Source organism: Numenius arquata, chromosome 10 (genome assembly GCF_964106895.1).
Source record: "Numenius arquata chromosome 10, bNumArq3.hap1.1, whole genome shotgun sequence".
NCBI classification, from domain to species: domain Eukaryota; kingdom Metazoa; phylum Chordata; class Aves; order Charadriiformes; family Scolopacidae; genus Numenius; species Numenius arquata.
In genome coordinates, this window is record NC_133585.1 from 468,068 (window position 1) to 482,370 (window position 14,303).

Here is a 14,303-nt window from a genome sequence, read left to right on the forward strand (position 1 = left end):
AACATAATTTGAAAGAGACAAAAGCAATAGAAAAGCAGCTTGGGAAGTTACAGAAATTAAGTGATGCAGCTAGGGCTTGGTTTAGGCACATCCTAAAATTAAATTGCATATTTATCTTTAAAGGTTGTCCTAGTTTCTGTTCAGGAGTAATTACACTTGGTATAAAGCACCTTGCTGTCAGCCTGACTTCATGCCTACCAGGAGAGCTGTACTCTCAGCTGCACAAGCGTTTCAGCAGGTTTCCGTGACCAGCGCTGCTGACACGGAGAAGCAAAGCGTAGAAACATGATAGCTCAACCAAGACAAATTTCCCAAACAGACTCCACGGAAGAAAAATAAAAAACCCCAAATGGTCATGAAATAAAATAGAAACTCATAGAGCATGGGAAAGCCTGCAGCTTTGCAAAAGCATTCCCATATTTCCAGACTCTGAAGGGACTTGGACAGTGACTTTCCTGGCGGGTGATTATTGCTGGAGAGGGTGAATGAAACCAGACATGGCAAAGACCCACTCAGGATGCTCTCCTACACCTTCCTCCGAGCCAGCGCGAGCTCACATTGTTCTAGACAGCCAACAGTGAACAGAGAGCTGAAGCTGTTCACTAAATGATGCATGCTTTCAGAACAGTAAGAATAAAATAACTTTCCAGGTTGGATGTCAATTGTTCCTGTATCCCACACATTGAATGAAAGCCCTTACTCTCCACTTCAACTGGGGGAAGTATCCTGGTTTTGCTTTATCTCCCAAATCGCGTGAGTTTCCTCTCCGTGCCACGATAGCCTTACCAGGGGCCACACCAGAGCTGTCGGCAGAGCTAGACAATTCAGAATTCAGTCCTCCTCGATTCCGGAGTGGGGAAAATTTTACAAAGACCAGTGTAGCTGTGCTTCCAGAGGATGAGGCATCCCCCGAGTCCCTGTCACAAAGCAGAAGTCCTCATTGGTGGGTGCCAAATATTCTTGAACTGGAAGTGTCACTAGTAACCTGGGATACTGAGATTTTGTCACTACCAGGAAACTCTGTAGTGTGGCCAGACCCAGCAGCGACTCTCTCTAACGGAGCAGTTGGCACAACAAGGTCCCCTGGACTCACAACCTGGAGGCTGGTACCGTCTGCAGCTGATGCTGCCGCGTTTTACCAGTTGGTTTTGGGCTACACAGTTCCCGTTACAGAGAGACCTCAGCTCAGGGGCAGGAGCGAGAGGGGGAGATACCTGCCTTAGGGAAAAATGATTCTTCCTTTCATTTCTGCCATTTGATATTGTACTTTACAAGATATTTCCGTGTGCAACCGTCAAGGCATATTCCGTCATTCTGTTACAAAAAAATACATGATTTGCCTATGAAAATCACCAGCTTCAATGGACTCCAAACCCATTACACAAGTTCTGAATTTGTCTCTAAGGCAATTCCTTCTCTAGCCTTTTAGTGCCAATTCTACCCAACTATTTTGGCTCCTACCCATGGAAATGAAGCCTTTGAAGAGTTTCTGCACCTGAGAGTCCGGCAATCTATTTTTCAGATGAGGACAGATTTCAGATCCATCCTTCTAACTCCACTGTTAAATAGCCATTAATAGTTAGCTAGATTGTTATTGTGAGCTTCTATATTTGACTATTAACAGCAACTGCATGTACCTATCAGCTCCAGATAAAACAAACCTACCTAGGGATTGATTTTATGATGCCAAAACGATAAACTTTGCTAAAAAATGTAGAGTGAATGTGTAAGCTCTGGAAAACATTAACAAAAATAACTAAGTAACACTCCCTATTCATACCTAATTCCTACTGACATCAAATTTAGCTGTGTGTACTTTGGACCCGTTGGAACTGTTACAGTGAAAAATCTTGCTGCACAAGTCCTCTTCGAAATGTACAATATTTTGTATTCTGATTACTCTGTAAAACAAAACAAAAAAAGATATTTTGTCATCACTGTAGTTTAGGCAGATTCTCCATTGTCTGGTGTCTTGTTATAGTCATTTATATCAACACAGAGTGGGTGTATGGTAGCCAGCAGTCTGTGTTAGCAAAGTTTTAAATTCAGTTTGCACTTACGTAAATGATTGTGCAAGATGTGAAAGACAATCTAGCCCCCGGGAATGATATGTGTTTTTGGGTGTAATCTTTATGTGCGTAGCCAACGCATAAGAATATAGAGAAGTTTTAACATGTTACAGTTGCCATCACCCCAAATAAATATAATTAACCAAGCAGCTTTCAGTTGCACTTATAGGCAGGATCCAAAATAGCTCATGGTTTGTGGTGGCAGATATATAGGAAATATGAGCCTGTAAGGAACAATGTATTGCTTTGTTTTTCATAGCATTGTTCACCACATTTTCATAATGGTCAGATAAGAAACTCTTCAGGCCAAGGAAGGGTTAGGAAAGTGCATTTCAAAAAACATTAAAGCCGACGTGGTTTCATAGGATGCCTCTTCAGAGCTCAGAAGAAAACTCTGGTGAATTATGTCACACTCCAGCTGAATTAAACTCTGGTTTAGAGAAGCTGGTATCACGGTGATCACCAGGACAGCCCAGTCCAGACAGAAAGCGGTATTAAGGTATGTTTATAATACGGGGCCATGTGTTCCTTCCTTTTACCACAGAGCCATAAATGTTGCATATCCCACTCTGCAAGTCAAGGTGTCCCAGAAGAGATATTAACAATACTGGGGGCTAGAGGAAATGGAGGCACCTTACCAATGTGCTTCCCTGAGGGTCTGGCATGTGTTGGCTTGGAAATCCTTGACAGGACTCAAAGTACCATTAAATCTTTTCTGTAGCTTTTTTGTTTTCCTTAGAGCTGGTGACAGCATATAGGAAAAGGGCACGTGCTGGTGGCAGCACGTCTCATACCCGCAAATACTTGGTGCCAAGGAAGAAGCACTCTTCAAATCATCGGAGAGCCAAGCCAGGCCCGTGGGTGGCCTAATCATTCCCGAGGTGTCCATGTCTCTCTGTAGAGGTCTGGGATCTTTATTTTGCCTGACTGTAAAGCACAGCCCTGGGTGGAAGAGCAAAGGAAGAACTGAAGAGGCAACCCCTGGCTGACTTTTTGCTGGATGCTTCCATCTCCTGAAGTTTCCCCAGCGATGGGGCACCACAGATTTTCAGTACAATGCAAGGATGTCTAAATGCCAGCGAAAAAATCTGCTGCTCAGGAACAGCTGAACCAGTTTTGCTGAAACCTTGAACATACTCAGCATGAGGCAGATTCCCTCAGAACAGAATTTTTTCCACCTGGATGATTTAAATTTGGCAAAATCATAATCAGAAGAATATAGGGAGGTAGGATGGAAAATGATAAAATCCTGCCAGCTCTGCCTAGAATAATAGTTCAAATGTTGTCCACCCCTTTTTAGACCAAGATTTGTCTTGTTCTGCTACATCTAATGAATGCCTTCAAGACTGACCTACCTTAGTGTTTATTACGGTTGTAACTCATTTAGTAAATCAAATCACGGCGGTGAAGAGGAGGAAGAGGTGAGAAGCGAATATCTAACAGATGAGTTATCTGGAAGACGGCAGCACCAACTGACATCACCCTGCAACGTGCGGTGCCTCTGTCTGGAGCAGTCTGGCTTCCACAGCGCTAGGAAAATCAGAGGTGAACTCCCTCCTATTTCCTCCTTGGAAGGTGTTCAAGGCTGTGGCCTCACCTCTCTTGGAAGAGTCTTGAAATATTTTCAATAATGGGAAGGGGTGGAACGGCTGCGGGCTGGATCCTCTTGGAAAGCGCCCTGCAGCATTAGGGGATGAGGCTGCTGGTAGCCCGCTCCGGCTGTTACAGGATGGACTTTGCTGATCGCTCACTAATTCTGTAGAGCCAAACGCAGTTACTGCAGCTAGGGATGATTCATCTCTGGTGTAACTCTCCTGAAGTCTGCAGTGTCACAGAGGGTGCTATTTTGGGCGAAACTCCTGTTTTTGAGAGCAGAAACCGGGCGGGTCCCACGCCAAAAAAATACACGGTAGTGGTAACAGAACCCGCAGAGCAAGGAAAGAGTTCTGTGCTTCGAGACTCATTTCACTTATAAATCGTGGAATAGTTCATGTATTGCCCGGAATAACCACCCCAGGCATCAGAAATCTTCTGTGGGGCGTTTATGGCAGGTACCCGGGGGTGCAGTGGAAATACCTCCTGGCATTTGTCGCTGGTTTTGGAGGCATTCGGTTCCTGATTTCCTGACATTTGAGGGGGGGTGGGGGTGGTGTTTGATTGTTTATTATTATTTTATTTTAACGCATTTGCGTGACCACAGACCGGCGCAGCCGAGGCCTCCTCCGCTGCTCGCCCCCTCCCTCCGCCGCCTCGCCGCCCTGCGCGCCCGCGGAGCCGCCGTCCAGGTGTTTCACGTTAGCGCCGTCCCGTAAAACCCGCTCACGAACACGGTGACACATAAACGCTAAATTAAAGCGGCGCTGCTCCCCCCGCCCCGGGGCTGGGGGCGAGGGAGACGCGGCCACCCGCAGCCGGGCCGCGGAGCGGGGCCCCGACGCCGGCTCCGCGGGGCTCCCGGCTCCCCGCAGCACCGGGAGGGAGGCGGCGGCGGCCGGCGGGAGGCTCCAGAGCCCCACCGGAGCCCGTGGGCTGCCTCTTCCTCCGGTAAGGGCTTTCCCCCCTCGCCACCCGAGGCACCTCTGGGGCGCCCTCCTTGGGGAAAGCTGCTCCGGGCTCCGCTGCTTCCCCCGGGAAACCCGTCCGACCCCGTCCCCGCCAGCCCCCCGGTCTGGGGGACGCGCGAAGCAGCGGGTTTGCACCCGCCTTTCCTTTCCCAGCCTGAGCTGCTTTTTCTGTCCGCCCCGTCGGGATCGCGGCCCGGGCGGCGCCGGGGGAGCCGGGCGTCCCCCCAGGCATCGCCGTCGGGGCTGGCAACGGGGCCGCCTGGAACAAGGGAGGACCCCGATTGTATTTTTTTTTTTTTTTCCCTTGAGCTCGGAACTCCTCGAAGGCGGGGGATTTCACAGAAAGGGAAGGGGAGGACGGGCCCCGAAGTTATTACACAAAATAATGAGTTCTCCAGCCGATCCCTTCGGGCTGAGCTTGTGCCGGTGCGGGGATGCACGCATCCCGCCCCGCCGCCCTCCAGAAATCCCCAGATTAGCAAGAAAACTTGGGGGTGTTTCAAGTGCATTCCAGGAAAATGAACATGAAAGTTTTTTGTGTTTTTGGTTTTTAGGATTTTTTTTTTTTTTTAATCAGGAAAGGAGCGCATTTTTTTTTCTCCGTCTCCCTCCCGAGGTTTTTCAGATAAATTGGAGTGCTTTCCAGAGGGAACCTGGAGAAGAAACAATACAAATATTACAGCACTGTCTCGGTTGCACTGATCTTGTGATGTCCACAGCACCTTACTTTAAATGCCCGTTAGACTGTAAAATCCGGTCAAAACTGTATTCGCCGCAGCAATATTGGTAATAGTGTATTTTATCCGAAGCTGCATTATCTCCCTCACAACAGAAACTACAAACAAAATGTATGTTCCAAAAGAAAAGGAAAAGGTTTTATTTAATCCAGAAAATAATTAAAATCTCATGTATTTTTATTGGTTTTAGTATCCAGCAGAGTGAAAATATTGAAACTCTGAGACCCCTTGCATTAAAAAGTCACAACTGTTCTATTTTATTAGTTCTGACTGTGTGAAAAAAATTATAAGGACAACATTGAAAAAATCCGTGTTTTAGAGCCCCGAATGGCCATAAAAACAATAAAATCAACTATAAAACCTGCACTAGTGATATTAAAAAATTATGTAGTTCAATAAATGTGACATTTCATGAATGCGGATTTAATAGTCTCCAACCCGTGGAAGGAGGAAGGCTGAGGTCTAACAATTGAATTTGAAAGGGGCGGTGCTGTAGAACTGCAAAATTAAGTGCTTCATTTTTCTTGTTAGGGATTATGCAGTGGTAGTGGAATGTAATAACTCTGCCATTAAAACTTCCTTTTAACAAGGCCTATTGCTTGTATAAAAGTCAGAAAAGAATAATCTCTTCCTCTATTTATTTGTTTTCCAATAATACAGCAAAACATGTTTGAGGTTGTTTTTTTTTTTTTTTTCTTTTCGGTTAAACTTGTTCTCAGGATTTTGAATCGACAGCTTGTAAAATATTGCGGGGGCCCTCCATACTGCCGCCTCGTATCATGCACGTCGTTATTCCAGAGGGCAACGGGTCATCGGTTTACTGTACATTTATTAAGTAAATCAAGCTGCAAATCCAACACTTCCAGATGAAAACATTAGCTAAACCCCTTGGAAAGAGCAATGCCTGGGAGACTGAGCACAGAGAGAAAAAATAATCAAAACTGTCAGCTCGCTTTACGTGTACCTGATATTTACAAGACACAAGACCACGCTTTAAAGGTGAGTTTTGGCATTTGTTAACAATGTAAAGAAAAAAAAAAAACAAACCCCAACCTCACTATATTATTAAAAATATATATATTTCCATTTCACCGACACCCTTTCGTCTTGCTCTGAGCCTCTTAGTTATTAAGATCTTCGTGGGTTTGAACTGGAGACCTTTTTTTCAAAAAAAAAAAAAAGAAAAGAAAGAAAGTTAAACCAGCACCTGCTATTCCTTAACAGCTTTCCGTGCTCGCCGTCAGCTCGGAGGAGTGGGAGGGGGACGGGGGAGGGACGACCCGGCGGAGTCCGCGGACGGGAGGGGGCACCTGCCGTCTCCGCTCCCACGGAGGGGGAGAAGACGGCGCCACCCGCTGCCGTCGGAGCGAGTCCCCGGGGGGTGACGGGGCTGGGGGACAGCGGGGGTCGCTGCCTGCTCCCGCCTCGCCCAAAACCCCGGTCCGGCCGGGAGCGGGGCCGGGGCAGGGAGCCGGCGGCGCCCGGACGGAGCGAATGCCTCTCCCCGGGGGCGACGGGGCAGGAGGGTTTTTACAAAAAAAAACCCGGCGAGTTTTTACAAATTAAAGGGATGGTGCCCAGGTGGCGCTGCTCGGGCCGCCGCGCCGCCTTCCCCCGCGGGGCTGTCGGGGAGCGGGTCCCCAGCAACCCGCACCACCCGTCCGGGGGCGGCCGCCCCCCGGTTTACCAGCCGCCGTCGGTGCCCGGCGGGGCGCGAAGGAGGGAGTCGCACCGCACTGCTCCGCGCCCCGCCGGGCTCCCGGCCCTGCCCTGGGGGACGGGGCAGGAACCTTCGCGGCCCCGCGCTCCCCCGCCCCTTTCCCGCTCCGTGCAGCCAGGCGGAGAGCCCGCGGGGGCCTTCCCAAAGGCGAGCTACGGAGGGGCCGCGCACCCCCTTCTCCGCCTCCTCCCTCAGCCCAGGGCAGGGCCGCGCTGCGGGGGGTCAGCGCTCTCCCCCCACGGGGACGCGGTGCCGTGCGTGGGTAGAGGCGCGGGAGCCGGTGGGGGCGGCGCCGGGCCCCCCCTGCCCGCTGCCGTCGGACCCCCGCTCCGTGCCGTCGGACCCCCCCGCTCGGTGCCACCGGCGCCCGGGCGGGCTGCGGGTCGCGGCCCGCCGCCTGGGCTCCCCCGGGCCGCGGCGGTGGTTGATTGGCGCCGCGGGGAGTTTGCTCGGGGAGGCGGGGGGAGCGTTTGCCGGCGGGGGGTGGTTTCCCCCTTCCCTGGCCGGGCTCATTGGCTAGACGGAGCCGCGGCAGGAAGGGGACAGAGACCGGGCGGGCTCCGCCCCGCGCCAATAGAAACCTATCGAAGGGTAACCCGAGCCCAGAGAAACCCGCGGCGGCGGTGCCAGCACCCAGCCGCCGCGGTCGGGGCCGGCTTTCCGCAGGGGCGGCCGGGGGCGCGGGGGGTGCGCGGGCGGCGGCCCCGCCATGCAGTACCAGCCGCCGGGCGCGGCGCCGGCGGCCGCCCTGGGCGTCGGCGTCCCGCTGTACGCGCCCACGCCGCTGCTCCAGCCCGCGCACCCCACGCCCTTCTACATCGAGGACATCCTGGGCCGCGGCCCCGCCGCCGCCCCGGCCCCCCACTCCCTGCCCGCCCCGCCGCCGCCGACGCTGCCGTCGCCCAACTCCTCCTTCACCAGCCTGGTGTCCCCGTACCGGACCCCCATCTACGAGCCGACCCCCGTCCACCCGGCCTTCTCCCACCACCTCGCCGCCACCTACGGCCCCGGCGCCTACGCCGGGCCCCTCTACTCCTTCCCCCGCGCCGTCGGCGACTACGCGCACGCCCTGATCCGGCAGGACCCTCTGGGTAAGCCGTGTCTCCCCCCCGCTCTCCCCGGCCGCCGCCGCGCCGCTCCCGTCCGTCCCGTCCCGTCCCGTCCCGGTCCCCGTCCCGCCGTCGGGAGCTGGGGGAAAATGGGAAGTGACTGAAATCTGTCCCCCTCCCCGCCTGCCCCGCCGCCTCTCCGCGAACCACCCCCACCACCCCCCCCCCGGCCCCGGTCTCCCTCCGGCCCCCGTCTGATTTACAGTAAATTAAAGACGCGCCGCGCTCCGGCGCTGGGAGCGAGACCACAGTGCGCGGCCGCGGTGACTCAGATTTGTTTTCCTTCAACCAAGTGACTCTGAGAGTGTCCTTAGTAATGTCGCGTGTGGTTTTGGTGGGGAGTTTTAATTGTGCTGGGAGATCGCATGGCAGATCTCAGCCTTTTCCTGCGGATGACTTGAAAAACAGCCGGGAGGACGGCTCCGCTCGCCGGGGCCCCCGCGTCTCCCCGGGGGGGTCTGGGTCGGGCCCGGCCGGGCCGGGTCGGGTCGGACCGGGGCCCCGGCGGCCCCTTCTCGCCCGCGGCCGGGGGCAGCGTCCCCGCTGCGGGGGCTGAGCCCCGCGCCCGGGCCGCGGCACTTGTTCTTAGTGATTGCAAAACTGGACCTGACTCACCACATTTGTGCAGCGAAAGAGGCTGACCCTTTCCGTTCATACAGGAAACCTTGAGCTCTCGATAGGAGTAAATCTGGTTTCAGAAGCTGTTAAGTGTTTTCCTGGCCGCCTGAAGCAGGCTCTTCCCCGGGAGTCGTGCACATTGCTGATTACTTTATCGACATCCTCAATACAGACAAATTCAGGAAACACTCGACTTCTGATAGCCGGGATCCGTTTTTCTGATATTGTTCATTTCCTCTGTGTGGGATGTGACTTTATGACAGCTAAAATAACCAGTTGCTTCCTATTTTTTGAGTCTGTTTTGCACCAGAATTACTAAAGCCTGACGCAAGCAAAATCGTGAAAAACAATGCAGAAAATTTCAAAGGGTGCAGGCAGCATGACAGAAAGACAAACAGTGACTCAGTGGCCCTGGCCAGAGCCTCCGGCCCCGGGACGCGGCTGCCGCTCCGCAGCGGGGCTGCCTGCCCGACGTGTCCCTGCCTGCTCCGCCTCGCCCCGCACCGCTGGGGCCCGGGAGCCCGGGGCCGGGCCTGCGGGACACCCCGCTGCCACGGGCGGGCAAGCCCCCGGCCGGGGGTGGGGGGGCTCGGGGCGCTTCTTGCCCGAGGCGGGCGGGGGGCCCCTTGCCCTCGTGTTGGCGCGTTCCCCACGCCCGGCCCCGCAACGTCCCCGCTTTCCGCGGGCGCTCGGGCACCGGTGCGGAGAGAGGGAGACGGTTTCGCTGGGGCATCGCAGTGAAAGAGCAGAAGGAAGCAAAGGTCTCTTTTTTTTTTTTTTTTTTTTTTTTTTCTCTTTTCTTTGCGAGATAGACCAACAGGAAACACATTGACGGAAATGTTGCCAAAGCCCGTAGAGTGGCTGTAGCTGGTCTCTGTGTTCGGCGGAGGTGAAAAATCAGAGGAGGTGAAAGATCAGACCGGGAACCGGGGGAAATAAGATCAGGCGGAGGAAATTAGCGGGCGCTGGACCCGCAGGCCCGGGCTCGGGCAGGGACCGGGGCTCCCCGGGCACGCGTGTCCGCGGGCGGGCGGTGACCCTCGGCGCTGTGCCTCTCTTTGAAGGGAAGCCGCTGCTGTGGAGCCCCTTCATCCAGCGGCCGCTGCACAAGAGGAAAGGGGGGCAGGTCCGCTTCTCCAACGACCAGACCATCGAGCTGGAGAAGAAGTTCGAGACGCAGAAATACCTCTCGCCGCCGGAGAGGAAGCGCCTGGCCAAGATGCTGCAGCTCAGCGAGAGGCAGGTGAGGCCGTGCCCGCACCCCGGGCCACCGCACCCCGTCCCCGGGCAGCCCCGCGGCACCGCGCCCGGGGACCCGGCCGGCTCGGGGCGGGGGGGGGGAACTGGATCTCGCTTTCTGCTTGTGGTTCGGGTAAGTCTCCCGGCACTAACCGGCTCCGAGACTACCCCGTGCCTTCTCCCCTTGTCGTTGCTCAGGTCAAAACGTGGTTTCAGAATCGCAGAGCCAAATGGAGGCGTCTAAAGCAGGTACGGGGATGTTTCCGTTTCTATAGAAATAAGTATTTTAATTGTCTTATCTTATGCCGTACTCGCCTATTCCAGGTTGTATGCAGAAGTCATCTGAAAGGCTGTTTAACCTCTTCACCTTGATTAAAAAGATAAATAGTCATGTTGGAATCCATGAGGGCTCGTTCAGGCAGCACTAACGTTAAAAGCTCCTAATGTAGTTCCTATATCCATTATGCCCGGCTTTCACACACCGCCTATTAAAACTCCACGCTAATTGTTTTGTAAACCCATATGTTGTTTAGCCAATTAACGTGGAGAAGATAAGTAATTGTCAGTAAATTACTTAGGCAGTTGTTTTGGAGAAGAATATTTATTGGTCTTCTGAATCGCTCTCTCTTAATAAAGGCAGGTGGGTTTATCCTGCCAGCCTGGGAGAGGCAGGTACCAACGCTTGGGTTGTTTTGAGGAGCTGCATGGAAAATTGAGTAGCTTTTACGTTTCGTTTACAAATAGTTACAGTGTATAAGGCTGAGCGGTTAAAGTGGTTTCCCTTCCCTTAGAAATTGTGCTCAAGCAGATAAATCTTTATTTACTGTTTTTTTCCGGCTTGGAGGGCCCGATCCTGCTCGGCCCAGCCGGATCGAGGCCCTTTGGTTCAAAGATTTGGGAAAAATCTCTGCATTGTGGCCCGAGTCTGGCTTCAGTAAGCATGACAGGGACAGTAGAGTTTTAAAGGCTGGTAAATCAGCCTTTAATATAAAAATAATAAGAAAAGGAAACTTAACCGCAGTGCCATGCTGCAGATACGTTTGTTCTGTGACCTTCCCCCGGCTTTAACCCCTGCTTCAGTCGGGTTTTGAATAAAACCCCTTAACTCCAGCAAGAGCTGGGCTGGGTCCTCAGTGGTGCCTCCTCCTCGTTGGGGCCCGACCCACGCTGCGGTGTCCGGAGAGCTCGCTTGGGATCTCGGCCATTTTAAGTCATTTCCTCCTTTTCATTCAGTCACATCCATTTCTCCGAGCCCGCACGGTTATATCATGGGTACGTGTCTCTGCCTGCTTTCTCTTAAGAGTAACATTTCATGCCCCCTTAGGGGACTGGGCTCTCCAGACGGCTGCCGATGCAGGGCTATTCCTGCCGTCGGAAATGGGGTTTTGGTTTGGTTTGGTTTGTTGTTAATGGTGGGTGTTTTAATGTTGAGTTTTAGCTAAGTTAGTAATTTTTTCCCGTTTGCTTTCGGGCCACTGATGGATTTGGCCTCCTGCTTTTTGCCGTTGGGTGTAATTAAAGAAAGATCAGGGCAGAAGGAAGCCGTGTGTTGGTGTTTGTAGGCTCATAATAAACATTTGCTTCGCTAAGACAAAAGTTCAGAGGTTCCTGGGCTCCGGCAGCTCCCGACTCTTTTGAAGTGGCTGCGATAACCATCGCCAATGAGCCTTATTCACGGCAGCAGCCCCTGTGGCTGCCGGCAAGTGAGATGAGAGCCGAGCCCCTGAGTGCGGCTGAGCCCTCGCCTGGCCCCGGCCCACTCCAGCAGGTTTATGGGCAGGAGGCCCAGGGAGGTAGCAGGACCCTTGCCGTCTCCTGCCAGAAACCCAAGGTGGTTTTCCCAGCCAGCACAGCCAGGATTCCTAGCCCTCCTGGCTTCGTGGCCCATATTTCTGTATAAAGGAGCCTTCTTTCATTGCAGGAGAACCCTCAGGCCACCAAAAAAGAAGAAGTGGAAGGTGCTGACAATCACAGTGACCAAAGGCCGGAGAGCTGCCCGACCCCCGAGCAGAAGGGTAAGGAGGTCTCCCTGGACGGCTCGCAGTACACCCCCTCGCCAGCCTCCCAGGAGGACCTGGAGTCAGACGTCTCTGACGACTCTGATCAAGAAGTGGACATTGAAGGCGATAAAGGCTATTACAATCCTACCCACTAATGGCCCCGTGCGGAGAGTGGACCCTAACTTGGCTTGCACTTTACCGGGGGCTGGTTTGGAACAATATTATGCTATGGGAGAAAACTTTCATCGCTCCACTGAAAGAAAAAAAAACAAACCAACACCAAATGGACTCATTTTATAATAAGCAGAGAAAGAAAGATGTATTTTCCACAAACAGTCCATTTTTGGCAGTTCTCTAATTTGGTTAAAGGAACATGGTTTGTATTTAATTATTTGTAAGATATATTTGTACATTGATCGATGTTCTAACTGGAATATAATACTGCACCCCGTCCTTACTCTGAAGGGGGGGGGGTCTGAATCAGCTGCTGTTGATGATCAGGCAAAACTCCTCTCTAGCTAGTGTGGAAGTGAGTATGGATTGGAGGACTAAGCCCTTTGTATGTGTAAACAAACGTAGTTTAAATAGATTAATTTAAACGCCCTTTGCAAGCAGAGAAACGTGTTCTGTGAAGTAGGGAGGGATTTGACCATCCCGACAAGTGCCTTCTGCTCTCACCCTGTTATGTGCCATGGTGCTCTCCACCAAGACATCCCCTCCGTTCATCAGGTAGAGTCTTTGGACAGATTCATTTTTGCTCTTGCGTGAGATTAAATGTGCCTTCTCAGATTTTTGAGGACTTTGCCCCGCAATCTGGATGATTCCATTTGCAGGAAAAACCCCCACGTATTTTTCTCCTTGAAGATCTCTAGCGCTGTTTTTTACAGATTTCGTATTTGAGAAGAAAATGCAGGGAGTGATAGGGCCCTGCTGCAGGAGAGAAAGTGGCATCAGCTGTGGGGGATAATCAGGCACACAGCCGTGGGAAGATAGTGCCTATTGTATACACATCTGCTTCTGTACATACTAGTTTTCTTTAAAAGACTTGCAGTTTTATACCTCACATTGTTCATATTTTGTACATATTTGTTCAAAGTTTAAAAAAAAGGCAAAACCTGGTATTTAATTTTTGATGGACTTGTCTGTGAAATAAAACTAAACTCTGCACCACCCGTCACGCTGCCTGTCCAGTTTCTGGCAGGAGAAATCCCAGACCTCTCCCCCCTCCAGCAATGCCCCAGGCGTGTTGTAACCGGGCTTTTCCCTCCGGTGCCGTGCTGGTCACCGGCCACCCTGCAGCCTGCGTGCTCCCTCGCGTTGCGGCGATCTCGAGTGGGCTCATTGGTTGGTTTTTTAAATTTATTTGTTTTTGCTGTTTTTCAGTCCGCCGTCCCCGTTTTCGGCTTGCCTGTACCCGTGCCCGCACGCCTCCTGCCCGCTCGGGAAAGGTCTCTGCAGCGGGAGGGGGACGGCCCGGTCTGCGAGCCCCGGCTGGAAGCGCCGGTGTTTACCCCCGAGTCGCCCCGACCCTGGGGGGGTCCGGGGGGGCGCGGGCTGGAGGAGGAGCGGGGCCGGCGGGGCCTGCTCGGGGCCGGGCATCGACCCCAGCCGGGGCAGCCGCTGACCCGCCTGAGTCAATACTGGTTATTCATCGGCTTTTCTCCGAAATGATGCCGGCGCGGGGGCGCGGGGAAGGAGCACGGAACACGGGGGTGCGGGGAAATGCCCCCGGGACCGGGCATCCCGCGGGTGGGCACCTGCCCGGGTCAGGCCGGCGTCTTCAGCCTCCCCCCCGGGCGCCGCAGCGAGCACCCAGGGGACGGGCCCGCCCCCGGCCGGCTGCCGGGGAAGCTTTTAGGGCCAGGAAAGGATTTTAGGGAGCAATTTTGACCGGCGAGGGGGGGCGGCTCTTAGGGCAGCGGGGGCGTCGCGGCCGAGCGGGTTAATGCTTCGAGAAACGGCGGCTGAGTTTTCTGAATAGCCGAGTGCCTTTAGCTTTGGTTTATTCTTTCAAAACTGCGTTCGCGAACGGCGCTGGAAAACACAAAGTAAACGGGGAGGCTCCGCTGCCGCCAGCCCGTGCCCGCCGGGGAAGGGGCGAAGCCGCCGGCCGCCCCCTCGGCCCCTCGAGCCCCGGTGCGCCCACGGCGAGGAAATCGCCGCCGGGAGCAGGCGGCGTGGGGGGTGTGTGTGGGGGGGGCCTCCTCTTTTCCACCCTTCGCATTTCCCTCTCTCTCAGCGTTTCTG

General features: G+C 53.7%; 1 protein-coding gene across 1 annotated transcript; it reads left to right on the forward strand.

Moving 5' to 3' along the window:
- Positions 1-7,772: 7,772 nt before the first annotated feature.
- Positions 7,773-13,228, forward strand: HHEX (hematopoietically expressed homeobox). The gene is made up of 4 exons (XM_074155051.1): positions 7,773-8,181; positions 9,882-10,060; positions 10,255-10,305; positions 11,978-13,228. Exons 1-4 carry the CDS (start codon positions 7,800-7,802, stop codon positions 12,209-12,211), a joined length of 846 nt encoding a protein of 281 aa, XP_074011152.1. The 5' UTR covers positions 7,773-7,799; the 3' UTR covers positions 12,212-13,228.
- The last annotated feature ends 1,075 nt before the right edge of the window (positions 13,229-14,303 follow it).